Below are 20,366 nucleotides of genomic sequence, written 5' to 3' on the forward strand. Positions count from 1 at the left end.
ACACAGTGAAATAAACTAAAACATCAAATATATCCACACTTTTGCAGATCGCTTTCTCGTGAACCACTCGCTCTGCAGTTAAAGTTCGTAGCATTTTTTATTTTAATACAAATCGCGCTTCACGCCAGATGCATTATTTTAAGTTATGAAGTTGCTAAAATTGCAATATCCAAGCATTTGTAACTGACGTGGCAGGGCATCATAGCGTGGGCGTGGCCTCGCATTGTCAACATCCTGGTGCGAGAGCTGGTTCTCTCCAAAATGGCGACGGTGGACAACAGAGAAGGTTGGTGATGGTATTTGTTCTAAAGAAAACGCCTTATCAACCTTATTTAGAGGAAAATGTCCAAGTTTCCCCAACAGAGATGATACTAGTGACGTACGACCTCGACATTGATCTTTACAACTGCCCATAAAGGAAGTACGAGCGTGCTTCATGATGAATTGGTAGCCATTTGACGTTAGCCAGCTAGCATTAGCCTCCTTAGTCCTTTGCATAGAAAGGACCACCTAGCCCCCTGTACAGCCTGATACAACTAATGTAGTCAATTAGAAATACGTTTATAATGTAAACAAGGAGTAAACTGAGGTGTAGTGTAATTTATTGAGTATATAAAGCCCTTGTTCTCATTTGTTCTGAAGGCTAGTGGCAGTATATCTGATGTTATGTTCATAACTTTATATGTTGTTGTCTCACAGCAGGTCAGGACGACCCAGAGAGTGAAGATGAGGTGTACGAGGTCGTGGACCTGACAGAATACGCCCGGAGGCACCAGTGGTGGAGCAGGGTGTTCGGGAACAACTCGGGCCCCATCGCTGAGAAGTATTCTGTGGCCACTCAGATCGCGATGGGAGGGGTGACCGGATGGTAAGGCCTGGGCGTCCCATCTGGATCAGCTGTTTGTACTATTTCTGACAAAAGAGTAAAGTTGTTAATGTGTTAGAAACATACTGCTAATCGATGCAGTGTGTTTTAAAGGTGTAATTACATCCCTATAAATTAAGTACCTCCATTCAATATCTGTCTGTACTCTTAACAAAATTAAGTAAATAAATTGTTTGGGAAAAACTCAGGCCCCATTGCTGAGAAGTATTCTGTGGCCACTCAGCTCATGATGGGAGGGGTGACTGGACGGTAAGGCCTGGGCTTCACATCTGGATCAACTGAGGTTATTATACTATTTTTGACAAAAGAGTTAAGTTAGAAACATACAGCTATCAATGCAGCTTATCCCAAAGAAAAAACATGGCTGAGTAGTCATGATGTGTTATTACATCCAAGTACCTCCATTCAATATCTGTCATTACTCCTCACATTAAATGGTTTTTAACCATTTAAAACAATCCTCCCTTCTTTTCAACATACACAGGTGTGCTGGGTACGTCTTCCAGAGAGTCGGGAAGATAGCTGCTACTGCTGTTGGTGGAGGCTTCCTTCTATTACAGGCAAGGACACCATAACACATTGTTTGTGCAGCTTCAATAATTAAAGATTAAGTTCATCCTTTTATTAGTACTACTAGAGGAGCAGTAAAATAGAAACATCAGTACTACTACGTATGTAAATATGCAATGTCAACCCAAGGAAAAAAGAAAAGGAAATATTCCTTTCAACGTAAACATAACATATATCAGCACTGTCTCTAAGTCCTTGTGTAAGATTCATATTTTGCCCACTTTCATCACTGACAACTGAAGATGCCATCTGCACAGCAGGATGGTCAGCCTGTCCATTCTCTGCAGCAGAAAGAAAAGGCCATCTGGAATATTATGGGGTGTTACAATACTACCGTTGTCTTATTTCCGCATCATTGGATTACACAAAAGACAGTCAGTTCATTTGTCCCTATGACACAAAAAAGTAGTCACATCGTGATGGAAGAAATGTGAACGGATGACCTTGTATCTCTTGTGTTTTTGCTTTTGTCAGATTTTGGCACATAGAAGGAAACAATAGACTCAAGGCTTCCCGAATTAAATGTTCCCTGAATACTTTTTAATCTATTTTGAAAATGGCATGGCATCACAGATCTGCTTTTTTAATAGAATCTTCTTTTTTGTAGAAATTACATATAGGGAAATAAATTTGTAGACAGGTCTAGATGAAGCATAGATTAATTCTCTCTAGAACAAAACCTGTCAGGTGGTCATTCTATATATATAGTAGCAATGAAAAACATAATTAAATAAGACCAGTTCACATTGGCTTATATCAGATTTGGAGCCAAATATTTCCAGACGGCTTATTTAACTTCAAAGTGGACAACTGGGTTTTAAACAATTATGGAATGAAATAAGTGTTATTGAATATATCCATTTTGAGTATGACTTTATTTAATTTCTACAGATTGCCAATCATAGTGGCTACGTACAGGTGGACTGGAAGAAGGTGGAGAAGGACGTGAATAAAGCAAAGAAACACTTGAAGAAGAGGGCAGACAAAGCAGTCCCTGAAATAAACACCTTCATTGAGGAGGTAAAGGTACCAGGAACAAAGCTTGCTTTGTCTTTCATGCTTTTGCAAATCTTTTGTTGACTTAATCAAATTTCTCTCTGTTTACTAGAAAAGGGCTCCTCTCTACCAACATCTCCATGATATGAAAAACTATATTTATGTCCTTTTCTTTGACGTCCTGCTTGTGGTGAGGGGGGGTGTTAGTGCTTAATCTTCAAAGCAGCAATGCCATCTAGTGTACTGTTGGCTGTAATACACTCACAACCCATGACACAGCAGGCTGGTGAGAGATGATAGATTGATACATGTTCACACCATTATGGGTGTTTGGTTGTGTATCCATAATCAGGATGTATGGTTATTTAGGCTGGGTCAGTAGATGGTTTTAATAGATAGTATTTCCCTTCTTAAATTCACTCTACTCCTTGTTATTTTCATGGCTTCATTTCTCCAGCATCACTCAACCAGTTCACACCTTTTCATTGATTTATCTGCTTATTTTTTTAAATCTCCTATCAACTCATTCTTCATCCTCTCTCTCCTACGCAGGCCACAGACTTCATAAAGAGGAACATCGTCATGTCCAGCGGCTTCGTCGGCGGCTTCTTTCTGGGTTTGGCGTCCTAACGCCGCTGCACATGCCGCCGTCTCCACTTACTGTGAATCACATCGCTGCATAGGTCACTTTCCTCTCTGCTGTTTACCCCTCGACACCCCTCGTGTGCATTGATTTATGGACGGGGGTTATGTTGAGCATTAAAGCATGATCTGTTGTGACAGTCTTACTGTTTTATACTTTTAAACAAATGGCAGTTCATTATTTGCGGGGGGTTAAGTACACATTCTGAAGTCTGTATCAGAGTGTGTGGAGAATTTGATTTCTTGGATTGTACTGTGAAGACTCTAATGCTAAACATGCCGAGCTGCCACAAAAGGAGCACAGATGTCTCAATCGTTGTCATCTCCTTATGTATAATTGGTGGATGCTGATCTTATACTGTTTGGTATATAAGTTGGCTTGTGTGGGCGCCACTGGCAATATAGAACCACCCCCCTTTTTGGAGCTGTAAATACCCACACAAAAGGAAATATTATATGAACAGCGAAGGCAGCAGAGTGGGAAGTTATCAATGTTCCCCAGTCTTGTTGCTTTGGGGTATTTTTTTATGTAACTGCGAAGTTTGGCGAGTTTGTGCCATTTAAGCACCAGAGCAAACACATTGTTTATTTGAAGTCTTGCACACTCACTGACTGGGGGTTTAAACAAAAGTATTTTTCCACTCTGAGCGAGAGTTCTTAATCATATACAACACATATCACATGGCCAAAGCGAAATATTCCATCTGTTTACCTCTACTTTGAAATTAACCACAACTGTTGATTACAGATTCCCATAATCCTCAGCCACTTTACTGGCAGGACGAGCATCTGCTTTACACTAATTACTGCCATCAGACGCTCAGATACCAAAAGAGAAACCAGTCCCGTCATTAAAGAGCATAATGGAGCAGCGATTTGTGAGTCCTCCACCCTCGCTGTTGTCCCTGTGCATTTAGAAGTGTCAGTGTAGCAATATGCAACACAAAGGCGATGCTGCGTTGTCATGCATTATGTCCAATATCCACGCAGAATAAGTTGATCACAAGTTGCTTTTTTGTTGTGTTTGCCTTTTACTTACAGTGCAATATACAGTAATGTTTCAGATGCAAGGTTTGGTTTCTGATGAGCTTGTATTCTCATTACTCCCTCATTGTTTCTATGCCTTGTTGTTTTGATAACCTCATTTGAGCTGTGTCTATGGAGTTTAAGTTGCCAGATTTTCTTTTGAGAAACAATAAAAGAAAAGAAAAACAGAATAAGTTGGTCTGGAGTCGTTTGAATTTCTTGAGGGATCCCTGATCAACTGATTGTAAAACTACACACCCACTTGGAACCTGTACAGTATGCCCGAACGATTTGACATTTTTAGCTTTTATTTACAATTAAGAATGCAAAGATAAAGTTAACAAATACTTCAAATGTAATATTTACAAGAAAGGTTGGAACTTAAGCAATTTTGCTTAACAGACAAAGTAGGGTTAAGAATTTGGAACATAAGAACTTTTTCCTAAAAACATAATAGTAACAATAATTTCAACAACACGATAACATGTGTTTAAATTGTAGTCTGGGGGAAAGGAAAATTTCTCCAGGATCTTAAACGGTTAAAAAATGCATTTCCATTCTACTTTGTGGAAAAAAAAGGTAATTTATTAAAAAAGATTAGCATGGTTGTTAAAAACAAAACAAAGGGATTGTAATATAAAGCAGTGTGTCGGGTCCTGGCAGAAGCTGTCTCTATAATAAATGCTGCTTTCGCAACATTGCAGTTCCTGTTAAAGTCTTTCTGCTCAGATTGGCATTTTGAGGAGGGCACACTCCGTCAGTAGAGTCAGGGTGGTGATCATGTACCTGCTGTTGGAGATCTGAAAGAAAAGGGGGGGGGGGGGGGGGGGGGAATTATTGTGTTTGCTACAAAGAAGGTGAGAAGAATATCGATCTGGTTAAAAAACTTTATGAGAACAGCCATTTCTACCATATCGTACCTTGATCCTGCCGTTGCACTTGGCTGACCCCAGGGCTGTTGTGACCTGCCTCAAACTTCCTGCCGACAGATCCAGCCTGAAGTGTCTGAAGAAATGTCCCTTCAGCCCCTGCATGAACCTCATCACCTCCTTAATATCAATACTACCCCCCTCCTCCTCCTCCTCCTCTTCCTCGTCCTCCTTCTGCCGACCCGCCCTCACACTGCACCACAGCTCCCAGGCATCTTGGGGGTTAACCGTGTAGGTGACCTGCAGCGGGGGCACCACGGGGAGAGTCCAGCTCATTTTGAGGTGCTGAAGGCTGGATTCCATGTGGCAGTTAGTCCATAGAGCCACCAGCCACTGCAAACTGGTGTGGTTTATTTCCAGGGGCCCGAAGCAGCAGTCAAATGTTTGCTGGAACCAGGATTTGACCAAACCGCTGAGATACTCAGAGCCGCTGCAGCCGCAGAGCGGCAGACAGGTGAAGTCTTTGGGAAGGGAGTGCAGGTAATCCGTGTTGCCGTTGATGCAGGTCAGCCAGCCGCTCCACACCGACCTCTGGGGTTCGTCCTGTCTGGCGAACAAAGGGTTTGCATGGATCTGTTGGGACAAAGGTAACAGTGATAAACAAAGAATACAAGGCAGCCTGTGAAGTCTCCACACTTCGACAGAGTCCTGTGCTCACCTGTATGAGGACGGTCTCAGCGTCATCATCCGTCTCCGTCAACCCATGCACCACAGAGAGAGTGACCCTGAAACCGCTCTGCAGTCCCTCCACCTCCACCGCCAAGCCCTGCTGCTTCTCCGCAGCAATGAAGGCAGACAGCTGCCTGGAGTAGCTCTTCAGCTGGGTGTGCCTGAACTTGTACAGAGGAGAGACGTATGACAGCTTCCACTCCGTTTTCAACAGCAAGGCCAGATGCTCTGGATTCACCTTCTCCTGTTGGCAAAGAGAAAGAGGGGATGACCATTTTGTACATGTTATGCAAAGATTGATTTAAAAACATGGATAATAATGGAAAGGTTTGACTCACGCTGATATTATGGGACTTTGGAGCTCTTCGGCTGGTGTTGAGCCTCCTTGCCGTCAGCGCTGGCGTCAGGCCGAGCCGTGAGGCGGCGCCTAAACAGCTGCGGTACGACTGCCGGTAGCTCTTGCTTTTGCTCCTCCTCTGAACAATGACACTGTTGAGAGGAGTCCTCACCACACTGGAAATCACACAGGTCACCACCATGGCATTAGTTTCTTCTCTTTAATTATGAATTTGTACATTTTTACAACAACCACCAATTCCACATTAATTTTGGATGAAGTATGAGATATAAACCATGGTTTCTATTGGATAAGTTTGTATTTACAAACGACAGCGAGAATAAAGTGACCTAAACTTTGCAAACAAGCTTCATTAAGTTCTCGTCACAACACCATAGTAAAGAGATGTCACAATCTGATACTGTACATCTTTCTTTTTTATATATATATAAATGAATACGTGAAATTCAATAAGACAGCTTGGTTAAAACTTAATTTTTTCCTTAGAATTAGACATAAAACACTTGATTTGACACCGTTTAGGCTTCTGTTATTGTTTTATTTTGGACGAAGACGCCTGAGAGACAAGTGAAGAGACATCAAAATGTAACCATTTTGATTTAGTTAAGTTCTCCCGTGGTATATTATCTACGCCGAATTGAACGGAGGAGGCTAAAGATGTATAAACTGTGTCGTTGGTCTATCAATCAGTTTGGCACATTCCCCAAAAGGCTGAGTGAAGTTCAACTACGCGACTGCTGAATGATGTTTGGTTCAGTCGTGTCTTCATACGGGTAACAGCGGGAAGTGTCGTGTATTTAGCAGCACAGAAACACGCTGTGGACTGAAGCCTGTCGTTTAGCTGTCAAGAAGTTAAATGCGATTTATAAACCAGCGTGAGTAAACTGTGAAAAAGGCAGGAAGACATTTACCTGTTATGAGGCGGCTCCATGTTTGGCGCACCGGAGAAAACCGGAAACAGATTTGAACATCGCGCCTTCTTCTTCTTTTTGTCGTTTAATGGCCGGTGGTACTTGACGTTAACTGCGCATTAGCGCCACCTACCAGGCTGGAGTGTGGGTCAGAGGATTTGGTCCTCGGAAATACATACAAACAAAAAACAAAAACGTAAATTAAACATAGATCCTCGGGTTTCTTTTAAAAACTCAAACAATATTTAAAATGTTTCTTCTCCAATATAAAACAAATTATTCAGGTTTATCTCTTCCACCCCACATGTCCTCAACTCCTGTGTAGTGTTTTTCTCCCTGTGTTTTATATTTTTGGCATTGACAGATGAAAACAACAGGGAAAACATTAGAGAACAAACAGTTATAGCAAGGCCAAGTATAGGACACACAGGACTACATAAAACAATGCACTTAATTGGGAAACAGCCATCAGGACAGTGGGAATGTGGTTTATGGGAGGAAACTGTGGAGTTTTTAAAAACTGGTTTAATGAGGAGGATCTAAGTTTAGTTAAGTTTAGTTTGTTTCTTATTTTTATGCATTTCCGCAGACCAAACACTCTGACCCACCCTCCAGCCTAGTAGGTGGCGGTAATGCACCGTTAAGGTTAGGTGCCACCCGCTATGAAACAACAAAAAGAAGAAGAAGAAGAAGCTCCTGCTGCTGTTGCGGACCTGACGTCATCTCCCTGATCCTGTGCGTCATGCTAACCAAATTACCCCACAGGTTTATTTATAGTTAATACCAAAGAATACTTTAGTGTTTCGGGTTGAGTCAATACCTTCTGCCGAGCGACCACCTCCACCCAGAGCCAAACGACACAAGAAACCCGCAGATAATCGTGCGTTTAGCTTGTTTAGCTGCGTTATTCCAGCTTCCTGGTTAGCATAACGGTCCAGCTAGCCCAGCTTAGTGCAGCTTGTGGGCTAATACACCGAGAGCCGCTTGTCAGCTTTGGTGCTCCGTCAGCTGTTTGGATGGAAACAGCGTAAACTGAGCTGCGTTAACATGAAATAAACACTTTATTGGTACGTAGAACACTCAATGAAAACCAGCGCAAGCCACTACGTCAGCTTTTGACACTTAGAAAGTCATTGATGGGGGACGTTAGCTTGCTAAGCTAACTTTGTGTGTGTGGATTTCTGATTTCCAGACAAAAAAAACACACGAGATAAGCCACCGGGAGTCGAGATGCAGCGATCGAAGAAGGCCGTTGCGGAGGAGGCCACGGTGGATGTGAAGTTTACCGATTTACCAAACGCCCTGATCGCCTGCAGAGTGCCGGAGGACCTGTTCGGGGAAGGCATCCTCAAGGTAAGGAGCTAAAGGCTGTGTAGCACTCCGTTAGGCTCACTGTATACTAACACTGTATTGTGCTGCGTGCATGTTAGTGTAGCCGATGATAGCCGAGTGTAAAAGGGGTGCTCTGGGATTCATTACGCATTTAAAACAATAGTCTGTCATCTGTTATTTTGCAAAGAAACGCTTGATCATCACTTCTTTTATGGGGACTGGTGAGCTGCAGTGCACGCCCACACATCCCGTATCTCTCTCTATACAGGACGTAGATCTCCATTTCTGTTGAAAGGATTTGGGGTATTGGATCATCCCAATCATATTTCATTGTCTTAGCTGGGATTGTGAAAGGGGCCAAGAAACCTGACGGATCATATACAGAACTGATCATAGAGAACATTCCACGCCTTGTGTGTGGTTGCTCTCAGATGTTAAATCTGAACTTGAAGGTGTCTGTGTCAATGCACCATTGTAGTCCAAGAGCTCGTTCAATTAGCAGCTTGTCTCGGTCCAGATTCAACTCCTTGAAGTTCTTGGATCCATTTTATTCTGGAATTATCGGTTGCACCTCACGGACTGTTGCTGATCCACATTGTGAGATTGAAACCTCCTAACTTGCAGATAGCTGTGAGGTGCTCGACCATTAGAGTTGCATCTTCAGTAGCAGGCAACCTTTTCAAAAGATCATCCATATAAGAGGTTTCTTGATCACTTCCCAATCAGAACAGTAGTACTCTGACCCATTGTATGAAGATCAATCTTTGTTCTTCTCCCTTGGATGCTCAGCCGTTCCATTAGACTTTCAGAACAGAAAGTGTCTGAACTTCCTGGATCCAGAAACATGAGTTTAAACAATTTTGTTTCCCTTTGTACACTTAACATTGACAGGTAAGATCGAAAGGATGCCGTTACTCATTCCCCAAGGGAACTGACTCAATGAACGTGATAATGTCCTCAAAGCCAGATCTGCGACCTTGGGTTTCAGAGATGTCACATGCAGTCACTCTCCATTTCTCTCCGAACTTGTGAGGAAGTTTCTGCATTATTGTTTTCATGTTTGCAGGCACATTGAGTTCATCTAAATACTGCAGTTCCTCCCTGGCGCTGCAACATTCTCATAGAACAATGCACAGGCCTGCAGCCCCTTACTATCTTCTGCCTTAACAGCTGGCCATCCAATGGCTTTGTCCACACAGGCAGCTGTGACCTTTAATTTCCAAGGAGGTCTCTGGCCACAGCATTGCCATGTGTTGGCAGCTGTGCACCAGATCTCTAGGCTGCCCCCTAGTGAATTGCTCCAGATTGAACAAACAATCTCCTGTTGTCGAATGGGCCCTTGGAACACGGCCAGGATATGAGGCATTTAACTCTGATCATTTCGCTGTGGATGCGGCCATTTCAGTTTCAGTTCCAAGTTGCTCTTTTTTCCTTCTCAGTTGCTCCACTTGCTCTTCCAAGACGTTTTTTTCCTGTAGCAAGGCAGCACGTGCCACGAGTGCAGCTCCTTCTTCTTGAAGTCGTGCAGATGATGTTGTAGACTTGCTGCCTTTTGAGACGTTACTTTTTCCACCTGAACCTTAATGGGAAGTATTAGACTCAACGTATGAAATGCTGTCCTGAGGCTCCACATTTACTCACCACGGCTGCTGAGTGATTGTTCTGTCTGGTTTCCAGATAAAAGAGAGCAGAGCCACTTGTACTCTGGATAAATGTATTTTCCAAAAACAAATCAACCTTTAACATTGCATCCATTCCCACACGCTCAAAAACGGTTTGCTGCTTACCTTCAGCCAACACCTGGGTCAGATAACCCCACTGATTATTTAAACCTCTTGCCTGGCTGACAGCGGCACTACTCCCCCAAGTGGTGGGAGGAAAAACAAAACAAAACAACAGCAATATTGAGATTTCTTTTCAGCTGTTAAGACCACTAGATGGAGGTAATAGTTAAAATACACACACTGTTGTTTGACTGAACTGTCAACAAAACACTTCAGTGGTGAGTTGCTTAAAAGCCGAACTTCCTAAAGTTGAATTTTCTTCAATTCACTGAGATTGATCGATGGTGGATTTTTTAAATATCAGGATTCAAGACTGGAAAACAGAAGTAAGACGGTGGGAAAAACAACTCTATCCTTACTTTGTTGATGGTTTCTTAGTTTGCTCTTAATATAATGGTTCTTGCCAAGCTGTCGCCCAACAAAAGCCATTGTAATAGTCCCGGTTCATCTGTGGGATCCTGTGGGAACACGACAGCCCGTTAAACACATACTTAACCAATTGCTGGTACACACAGCCATTTTGCCAGGCATATGCATACACACGGGATGTGAGATGAGCCAGGGTGGAGTCTGCTGACGTTGATGGAAAAGGAAACACAACAGAGGTGAAGAGAGGAGATGTTTTCTTCCTTCGCTTGTTCCAGGATCCTGCTGCTTTTCCACTGGGCATCGGCAAGGTTTTGAAGGTCAGCTGATGTATCATATGGCAGGGTGTTCCACTGAGGCGTGTGACCGCCCATGGAATTTGTGAAAACACAAACGGTTGTACTTAAATGTTGGGTGAGAGAGATGGAATAAGATAAAGTGGCTAACTGTGGCTGTCTGTCGAGCAAACAGTGCAGATGTAATGATTTTGTTTAACTGCACTGTTCTTTTATATATTATAAACTTACTGGACTTAAAGCTGAGACATGGCACTTTAAGATAAACTTTATTACAAAACGACTGTCCTGAAGCTCAGAACCTGAAAAACTCTAATACTATACATGGTCTGGACTTTGTCTTTCAGCTGAGAAGTAACAAGAAATGGCAGAAATGAAATATGATAATTCAATTCCCCTGTTTTATATACCACCATACATTATATAGGCACTTTACAGAGTGAGTTTAAAGAGAACAGAGTCAGAGTGGTCATCTGTCTATGTATAAACTGTTCTATTCAATCACCATCAGTGGTTATTATAATGATGATAATAATATATTTATATATATCTAGTAGAGGAAGTCTGAGAATATATGGTCCGTATGGAGAAGAACATTTTAGGTCAGTTTACAGAAAGTATGGAATGTATTTTCCAGTCTGATGTGCAAGTTAAACTGGTTTTAGCTCAGACCTGCCAGTATTAATAAACCAGCATGGAAGAACAGCTTCAGGTCAGGGAAAACTCTGATGTAGGTCTGGAAAGTCCGGCAAGTTTCCTGGATTTTTCAGGCTGGACGCACCCTGATGCAGCTGTGGATGTAGTCACCGAGACCAGAGATGTAATCAGATTCCAATCTCAGCCTTATTATTCTGATTACAATCAGGACAGAGTGAGTGTGTGTGTGATGAAATGTGTGATCACAGTTCTCAGCACAGTGAATATCAGCATTAGTCGACAGTCTTACACAACAGGACAGGCAGGTTCCACACAGATCGATGTGAATCATGTTTCCAACCACCCTGATGACAAGTATGTAAACTAACCAGGTAACCCACAGCGGACGAGGAAGTTTCAGCCCAGATGGAAAATCTGAATGTTGTTGCTGGACATGCGCTAACTCAGCGTTCGCATTATCTAGATCTGCGGCTGTTTTTCTGAAACTCTCCATAAGTTCAGTGACACAGAGGCAGAGCTGGAACAGGCACCGATGTGTCACCGTGCTGCAGGCGCTCGTTTCCTGCTCAGATATGGGATTTTGCTCAAGCCACAAGGAAGGAGCGTGTCACAGGAGTCAGGCCTGTGTAACTTGATGTGACCGGGCTTTGTGTTGGGACAGTGGTGGGGGTTTAGAAATAAAGATGGTGTAGCTGGAGTTTTAATTGGGGAGACAAAGACATAGAAGTTATAAGATGGATGTGGCCAGATGAAGCTAGAGTGGCTTAAGACAGACAAGATAACCACCACTGCAGTGCTCCACCAATCTGAGCTTGGAAAGCCATCAGACTGTGAGAAACATGAGTCGATGGTAATCAGTGTGATCCACCATCTTGCTGCTACTTCAGTTATATTATTGTTACAGTATTTTGTATTTGCCAGCGTGGGCGAAGCTTCAGCTCCCACCAGTATCAACCATCACCTCGGCTCTGGAAAGAAGAGCATGATGCAATAACAATGTAGCAGCTGGCTGGTAACACAACACTGTGTCCAGTATGTGGTAAGCATTCGAGATTTGTTCTTGTGTGCACTGTGCATGTGCACACCTGTCTTTATGTGTGTGTGTGTGGGGGGGGGGTGTTGCCTGTCTGTCAAGTGAGGGAATGGAAAAAATAGGAAGATGAAAAAACAACACAGCGTGATGGAAAAAATGCAGGACGTGCACTCTCTCTCACACACACACACACACACACACACACACACACACACACACACACACACACACACACACACACACACACACACACACACACACACACACACACACACACACACACACACACACACACACACACACACACACACACACACAAGTAGCAGCCACACCAGGGTAAGGTTGAGGTCTGGAGATGATTAGCACCTTCCACACACACACACTTACTCACATGGTAATGTTTAACATCAACAAACAGCACTTACATGAGAGCATCAGTTTCACTGTCAGGAGGCTCATCAACTTTACACCACTTTACTTTCCACAGACACATTTTCCATTCATCACACACACACACACACACACAGGACAGTGCTTTAAGTCAATTCATTGTGTATTAACACCGCGCTCAGGGGCCTTAGGGATCATGAACAGAACGTCTACACGTTGGTCTGATAGCGAAGGATAGACTCGTTCCAGCCAGACAACCTGCCAGGTGTCACTGCCTGTACATGGAGGAGATTTACTCTAACATCTAAATGGCCATGGGGACTGTTGGGTCACCACAGTCTGTGTTAGCCACCACCTCACGGCCAGAAGGTCCCAGGGTCAACTCCCCTGAGGTCCTTTTGTCTTGTCCAGGATTCCTCCAGTTGCTCCAGTTTCCACCAGCAGGTCAAGGAGCAGGCAGCTTTGTCCTCTAAAGTGTCTGCTCGTGTGAATTTGAGTGTCCTGAAAGCAGACCTGTGTAAACGGAACACAAAGGCCTTGTGCTGATGTGGACGTGCCGCGGACGCAGATCTTTAAAGGCCGAAGTGGAGAAGGTTTCCATGTGAACAGAAGTTGAGCGCGTGCGTCTGTTGCTCAGGAGGCAGAGAGGGTCGTAGAGTGGTTTGATCCCGGGCTCACCCTGTAAAGTGCTTTCAATGGTCTATAAGAGGGAAAGTGCTTTATAATACAGTCCATTTACAATTTATATATAGGTATATAGTGTACTATACTGAATCTGCCAGTCTACTTGTGAAGCTTTAGTGGATTTTGAGTTATTTATCTCAAACTGCCTGTGATGCAGCCTCTCAAGATGAACGTCTGACTGAAACATGCATTATCTGTTTTCCCAAAGAGGACTCCTTAAAGCCCTGCTGTCTTCTGATTGGCTGAACAGCCTTAAACCTGCTGAGGGGCAACACTTGGCGCTTGTGGATCCCGACCTCCCTCTAACAAAATATCTCCGTGCAGACGAGATCTCAAAATCCATCAATCTGTCAATAACAGAAGTTGAAGGTGGTCGAATGGAAAAACACGATGTGCATGATATACCATAAAGGACTTGTGGTTAAATCCACCTCACAATATCTTCTAATGGGCCAACAACTCACAGACCACATGCTAATCCAAGATTAATGCATGCCAGATGCCTTTGTAATGCCGTTGATTGAATAATTAATGTTCCGCTAAGTGTGAGAGCGTAAAAGCTTTCATCTCCTCCAGATGTTAAATGCAGGACTTTGTCGAGGATCAGACGCACAAACCGGAACGTGTCGCTGTCCTCCTCGCGACCACGACGTTCTCTAACACACAGGTGCAAGTGTTGGCCGTGTTTTTCCAACTGCACACACACACACACACACACACACACGCACACGCACACACACACTTCCCCTCCACTTCAAGCTCTCTGCTATTAATACCCCCATAAAAGCATGTTATCAAACTGCATACTTTCCATGAGCACCAGCGCGCTCGCCTCTTGCTTTGTATCCCTTCATCCCTCCATCCTACATTCTTCCGACAAGCCGTCTCTTTCTCTCTCTTTGTCTGTTTGCTGCCTCTCTCTCTCTCTTTCTTTCTCTCCCCCTTTCTGTCTTGCTCTCTCGGCCTCATTCATATTGACTGAGATTGACATGTTTCCACATCTTGCCCCGTGCACTCGGCAGTCAGGTGATGAGGCTCGGTGGGAAACAGGGAGGTTCATTGTCACATAGTTTCCATTCAAACAAAGGCTTTTTTTTTGTCTTGAGATGAAATGCAACAGAAAGCGGATCAGGGCTTTTTGTTTGCTCAACAGTGATGTCATTATTTTCCAGTCTCTCTCTCTCTCTCTACACACACACACACACACACACACACACACACACACACACACACACACACACACACACACACACACACACACACACACACACACACACACACACACACACACACACACACACACACACACAGCCCACACACACACACACACACAGGCCCTCTTTCTGTCTGATTAGTCAGCATTAGCTCGTATCTATCAGTCGAGCGATAGGATGGAAAAAAAAAAGAACCAGACTGCCCCTCCCCTTTCCACAGGCGATTGGCTTGCCATGAAAGAACGGCTGAATGACACAGGAAGAGGAGGGGATGGGATTGTGGGTAATGCGTCATCGACTGGCAGGGGCTCATTTAAGCGGCTGTGTAGCAGGAGGAGAGAGAGAGACAGGGAGAGAGAGGCTGAGCTCAGTAGGGACTGAGTGACATTTCCAGCTCTCCACACCCAATCTCTGGAAAATTCCTCCAGTTTGCAGGCGGCTGCAGAGCGCGCTCCCCGAGGCCGACCAACAGACACAGGATTCTGCCTCTTTTCTGCGAGTGTTGCAGCAGATGACTAGATAACCTTGGAATGTGGGTTAGGAGGCTCTGTGTTGATTGAGGTGTGAATGCAGCGGTAGTGCGTCTCGCAGCGTTTTCCCTTGTGACTACAAAAGAAGACAAAACATTTTACGGATACAAAAGAAGATCCATGCGCAGGGAGCCAGAGGTGGACAAGAGCTGAGCTGTTTCCTGTTGGGGAGCATCTGTAACTTCCTGCTTGTCTGTCACCCTGGGGAAGGCAACGCTCCACCGATTCCCCCCCTCCTCTTCATCATCATCACCCCCATCGCCCTCACCGCCGCTCAAGGCCGTCTCAGCGTCCCGTTGCACTCTGACCTCGGGCATCAGGTGGAAAAGGCTTCGGCTCCTGGGATCGCCCATCATGCACATCAAGACCACCAAGTGTAACCGCTTCTGCTTGGTCGCCTCCGTGACTAACCAGGAAGTGTTCAGTCGTCCTGAGGCGCAGGTAAGAGAGCGGTCAAGCTTCCTCTAAATGATTCATCATTGAATCTGTGCTGTTTTTACGGCTCAGCTCTCGATATAATGCGATTGACCTGCACCAGAACCTCGTCACAGGTTCTGAAGAGCACGTCTTGTTTTACTTGAACTTAGTTCCTGTCAGTGTCAAAAGGCCCGCAGCTTTTTCCCTTGTCAATCAATCTCCTCAAAACTCATCTAGATTTTATTCCGACAGGATTGTACAGTGGCTCGTTGAAGGTTATCTGCCATCTTGAGTCATGTGCTTGATTCAGACTCAGCTCCATGCTCACATTATATGCAAGTCTGAAAAATGACTGATTTAGCAGTCATCATGTGAAGTGAGGATCTGAGATGTTATAGGTATTCACATTTAAATAGGTCGGATAAAATAACACTGGGTTACGGTCTGTGTGTTTTTTGGGGGATTCTTATACCCACATATGTTAGGGGCCTTGATGCTCATGTTGAATTACTCTGTCATGTGCTGTGAATTGCTGTGGATCCTCTTCAGGGAGCGTCTCTAAAGTGGTGGTGAGGGTGTTGTGATAATGAGGGACCTGACCTCCGAAGGCCACACTTTGTTCTTCTTCCTACTTTGATTTCGTCCATGACTCAGTGCACAGGTCCAGGCTCAGTGATTGCTCTTGTGTTGCAGTGCAGTGGGCACAGCACGCTGACTGATGACTGTAGGAGGCACAACTATTTTTATCCTCATCCCAGGAACAGTGACGACTGAAACACCACTTCTCATTTTTTGTCCGCTTATTGGGCAAATTCAGCTAAAGCAGTCCTGCTGATAAAGGTTCTAATTATATAATGCTACACTGACATGTTGTCTACCTTCTTTGATACAAATACAGTGGAAGAATATTATATTACATATTTTTTTAATTATAGATTGAATGTCCAAGTTCCTCCACACAAAACACAAACATCGATACTTTTTCTGGATAAATTAAAAAGCCGATCGCCGTGGCATATCGGTCAATATGTTCCACCTTTGTACTCTCCGCTTAAACTGTTTACCTGCAGGCAACCCAAGCCTGCTCACACATGATTGGTCAATCTAGAAACTGAATCCAGAAGGCTTCCATCACCTTAAGATTCTATATTTTTGCAGCGAAAGCGTCACAGGAGCTGAAGTGAAGCTGTTAAGCATTTAACCAGCAGTTGTGTGGCTGCGCTGTGCAGACGTGATGATACTGTGGGAACAGATCATCATGACCGGGCTCCAGTACAGCTCATCTCTTTGTCCTGTTGTTGTGCACCCTGACTGCTTTGGATTGGTAGTTGATGAAATAGTGGTTTGGGGTGGCTCCTCTTGGAAATGGGAAACAAGGTCACTTTTCAAGTCAATTTTGTTCTCTTAATTAGCTCTGCAGTTATTATTGTTCATTTAAAAGTGAGGCCACAGCCTCCTACACACACAGACACACACACACACAGACACACACACACAGGTCTTGAGAAGCGTCAGATATAGCGGCTGGTAGAAGAGGCTATTTTTACCATTTTTATTCCGAGCGGCTTCAAGTGCCAGAGCTGTGTTCATCGCTGCCTGTGGCTGGCAGTGCTCCGTATTTTAAGATAAGAGAAAAAAGAGCTCAAGGGAATAAATTGAGTGGAAGTAGAGGAGGAGGATGCAGGAGCTGCTCTCAATATCCTGATTTCGATGGTCTCTTCTGTTCTCACCCCCTCCCTTCTGTCTCCTCTCTCTCCCCCCCAGGCCAGCTTTGAGGCCTTGTTCCGTTCCTTTGACCCGGAGGTGCAGTTCCAGTACTTCAGGTCTTTCCGGCGGGTCAGGATCAGTTTCAGTGATGCTCTGGCTGCAGCGGAGGCCCGACTGCGGCTGCATAAGACCGACTTCAGTGGCAAAGAGATGAGACTCTACTTCGCCCAGGTAACGTCTCTGAAAAGCATCTTTCTCCTCCAACTGCATCGAGTTCACAGTTTCTGCTTATTTGGAAAACTGTGACCCAAACTCCAACCTGTCCCTTTTGTCCTGTAGTCTGTCCACATAGGGAGTCCTCGGCTGGAGCCTCCCAAGCCCGATAAGCAGTTCCTGATCTCCCCCCCGGCCTCCCCTCCCGTCGGCTGGGAGCAGTCTAAAGACGCCATGCCCGTGGTCAACTACGACCTGCTGTGTGCCATCTCAAAGCTCGGCCCAGGTACTGTGCATCTCACACTGTGACAGAGCTGCGATGCGTTTACTGTCCCACATCTCTCACCGAGCCTTTTCTTCCCCACGTTTGATTCCCAGGGGACAAATACGAGCTCCAGACCGCCACGCCCACCACCCCCAGCGTGGTCGTCCACGTCTGCGAGGACGAGCGCGGCGACAGCTCGGCGCCCGACGACGACAGCGAACAGGACGACCAGCCCCGCCCCCAGCGGCCCAAGATCATCCAGACGCGGCGTCCTGACTACAGCCCCGAGGTCAAGCAGTGAGCGACGGCACGGGGGGGCAGCAGTGTGATGACTGTAACATTCCATCCTGATGAGACTGGTCAAGAGCTGAACTCACTCTCGGAGCTTTGAGGGTTTGGCGCCCGCGGGCGCTGAGACGTCCCGTAGACGAGCATTTCATAAGAAGGAGAGAAAAACATAATGTGGAATGCTGCATTCATGTCCCATGGGAAAGACAGGAGATATGAACTACATAGTTGGTATAGCCATCAGTTGATATGTAATGTGTGAATTTGCATTTTTTTTTAGAGATGGAACTGTAGGAAATGATGTATACCACTTCTTTTTTTTTACTATTATTGTAGTGTGGCCGGAGACTTTGCTGAACGTTTGGTTTGTGGTGATGTTTTTGTGATATGAAGCTGGTCAGGTGCAAATAAAGTCTGTGCAGGAGCATCAAGCGGATGTTGGATGTTATTCCCACACGACATGAATGCAGCATCATTCTGCGAAAATCATGTTTGCGTTTTTTTGGGATGTGACGAGCGGATCCGGCTGTCGAGGTTGAGGATTTAAACTTAACTCACCACTGGCATGTGCTTTTTTTCAGTTCCCCTCTGGTTTGCGTGCTCATTAGCTACCAGGTCACGCCGGCGCCGCAGCTCCCTGTTACTCTTAACCGTTGTTAGATGTGTCGGAGCCTCCTCGGCTGTTGTGCGGCGGACGAGGAGCCCGGTGGAAGCTCGCCTTACTTCGCTCTCAGACCGGCTAACACTAAAAACATGGCTCCTTAAAAACGACAGTGTTCCCGTTACGATGTCTAACAGTGTTACTTGTGGATTCTTTCCCTTCTCTGCGTCTGTGGTTTGCTTGTAGATTAGTGAAGAAGTGTTTAAATCCTGTGGCTTTAACCAGCGTTCTTTATTTTTGAGAATGTAGTTTTGACGCCAAGCCCGTCGCCCGAGGGAAACTATTGTATATCGTTGTTTTTGAAAAAATAGGGCTAACTCCTTTTTTTGTGTGTGTGTGTGTTCACTTGGGCAAAATATTATTCAAACAATATGTGTGTGAAATCAAAGTGCAGCACAGTGACTCAAGGCCCGGCTCAGCTCTCAGTCTCTTCTCGTGGGTCCTGACTTGATCACAGTGCTCGTTAATGTGTGTGTGTGTGGCTTCTAGTCAATGTCTCACTGTATTCACACAACCTGTCTGCATGTTAAACCAACATCTGTGGGCAAATACGCACCAGAAGCATGTTCTGTGTGTGTGCGGCTGTTACTTTGTTCACTGTTGTCCAAACCGCTCTCTTTAAGTCCGCGGGAAACACTCATCGCTCCATATTGTCAAAAAAAATCACTTTTCTTTCAGTCACCGTTTAGAAAGTAAAACCCTGCAACCCTAAGTTTTTCTTTAAAGGAAGCCCCAGTATAAACAGACACCTGTTTGTGTGGCACCACTAAAACACATTCTATACTGAAAGGAAATATTTTTATGCTTTTGTTTGACGGGGACTTTCAGGTCTAAAATGTATTTTTAAGGCCTTGTCACTTTATACTGTGGTTGCATTTTAATAAATACTACATTTATAGAGTATGAACACAGAGTAAGAGTTACTGGGGTTTCCTCAGGGGCCCCTCTGTTAGGGTCTGTTCACATCTGCACCAATATATAAATATATATATATATTAATGCTGCTGACACAAACTCCTCACCAATAATAATAATAACCTTTAACAAGTGTATAGCACCTTTCAAATCACAGTTACAAGGCGCTTTATAAGTACAATTACAAAAATAGAGAGGTTACGACATATTATCCTAATAATTTGTGTTGAAGAGGCTCAGAATCAACTGTAAACGTGTCGGCTCCAACAGGCTTTGTATTTTCCATTTTTATCTCATAACGATTTACATAATCTACCAACTTGCGAGTGTGAATTAAAAACCTGTTTCTTTCCGACGATCTTCATTCCGGGTGAAGGCAGAATGTGAGCTTGTGGAAGCAGCACTGTGAAACACGACGGCACTGCCAGCCAGTCCGACAGCTCGTCTGTCCCACGCTGTTGCAAAAGGCTCTTGTCAAGTTTGGCTACTTTTGTACTACTGGTATTTTTGAGTTGATTTGTATTCAAGAGGAAATAACATTACTGAGTTATCATTAAATAAAAGATTTTACCATTGAAGTTGACGTGTCTGGTTTCATGTTTTCCACTCAAGTTCACCTTACTGGGT

The 20,366-nt window shown here is 44.4% G+C and overlaps 3 protein-coding genes across 6 annotated transcripts; 2 read left to right on the forward strand and 1 right to left on the reverse strand.

The window, feature by feature from the left end:
* Positions 1–127: 127 nt before the first annotated feature.
* On the forward strand, positions 128–4,305 carry LOC128431195 (FUN14 domain-containing protein 1). Of its 3 annotated transcripts, none has more exons than XM_053417429.1 (5): positions 128–286; positions 700–868; positions 1,371–1,446; positions 2,348–2,482; positions 3,005–4,305. In XM_053417429.1, the coding sequence occupies exons 1-5, from the start codon at positions 262–264 to the stop codon at positions 3,080–3,082; spliced, it is 483 nt and encodes a 160-aa protein (XP_053273404.1). In that variant the 5' UTR covers positions 128–261; the 3' UTR covers positions 3,083–4,305. The 3 variants fall into 3 exon arrangements, with proteins under 3 accessions (XP_053273404.1, XP_053273406.1, XP_053273405.1); XM_053417431.1 differs by having other exon boundaries at positions 2,348–2,476; XM_053417430.1 differs by having other exon boundaries at positions 149–286; positions 703–868.
* A 102-nt stretch (positions 4,306–4,407) lies between these two features.
* cenpl (centromere protein L) lies at positions 4,408–7,513 on the reverse strand. Its single transcript, XM_053417428.1, has 5 exons — positions 6,988–7,513; positions 6,057–6,231; positions 5,708–5,962; positions 5,041–5,622; positions 4,408–4,920 (listed from the first exon to the last, which is right to left on the reverse strand). Exons 1-5 carry the CDS (start codon positions 7,005–7,007, stop codon positions 4,846–4,848), a joined length of 1,107 nt encoding a protein of 368 aa, XP_053273403.1. The 5' UTR covers positions 7,008–7,513; the 3' UTR covers positions 4,408–4,845.
* Positions 7,514–7,664: 151 nt separating this feature from the next.
* On the forward strand, positions 7,665–20,317 carry LOC128431196 (calcipressin-1). 2 transcript variants are annotated; one of them, XM_053417433.1, is made up of 5 exons: positions 7,665–8,054; positions 8,180–8,340; positions 17,455–17,628; positions 17,737–17,896; positions 17,989–20,317. In XM_053417433.1, the coding sequence occupies exons 2-5, from the start codon at positions 8,218–8,220 to the stop codon at positions 18,174–18,176; spliced, it is 645 nt and encodes a 214-aa protein (XP_053273408.1). In that variant the 5' UTR covers positions 7,665–8,054; positions 8,180–8,217; the 3' UTR covers positions 18,177–20,317. The 2 variants fall into 2 exon arrangements, with proteins under 2 accessions (XP_053273408.1, XP_053273409.1); XM_053417434.1 differs by lacking the exons at positions 7,665–8,054; positions 8,180–8,340 and adding an exon at positions 14,921–15,714.
* The last annotated feature ends 49 nt before the right edge of the window (positions 20,318–20,366 follow it).

The sequence above is a fragment of the Pleuronectes platessa genome, chromosome 24 (assembly GCF_947347685.1).
Source record: "Pleuronectes platessa chromosome 24, fPlePla1.1, whole genome shotgun sequence".
Classification (NCBI taxonomy): Eukaryota; Metazoa; Chordata; class Actinopteri; order Pleuronectiformes; family Pleuronectidae; genus Pleuronectes; species Pleuronectes platessa.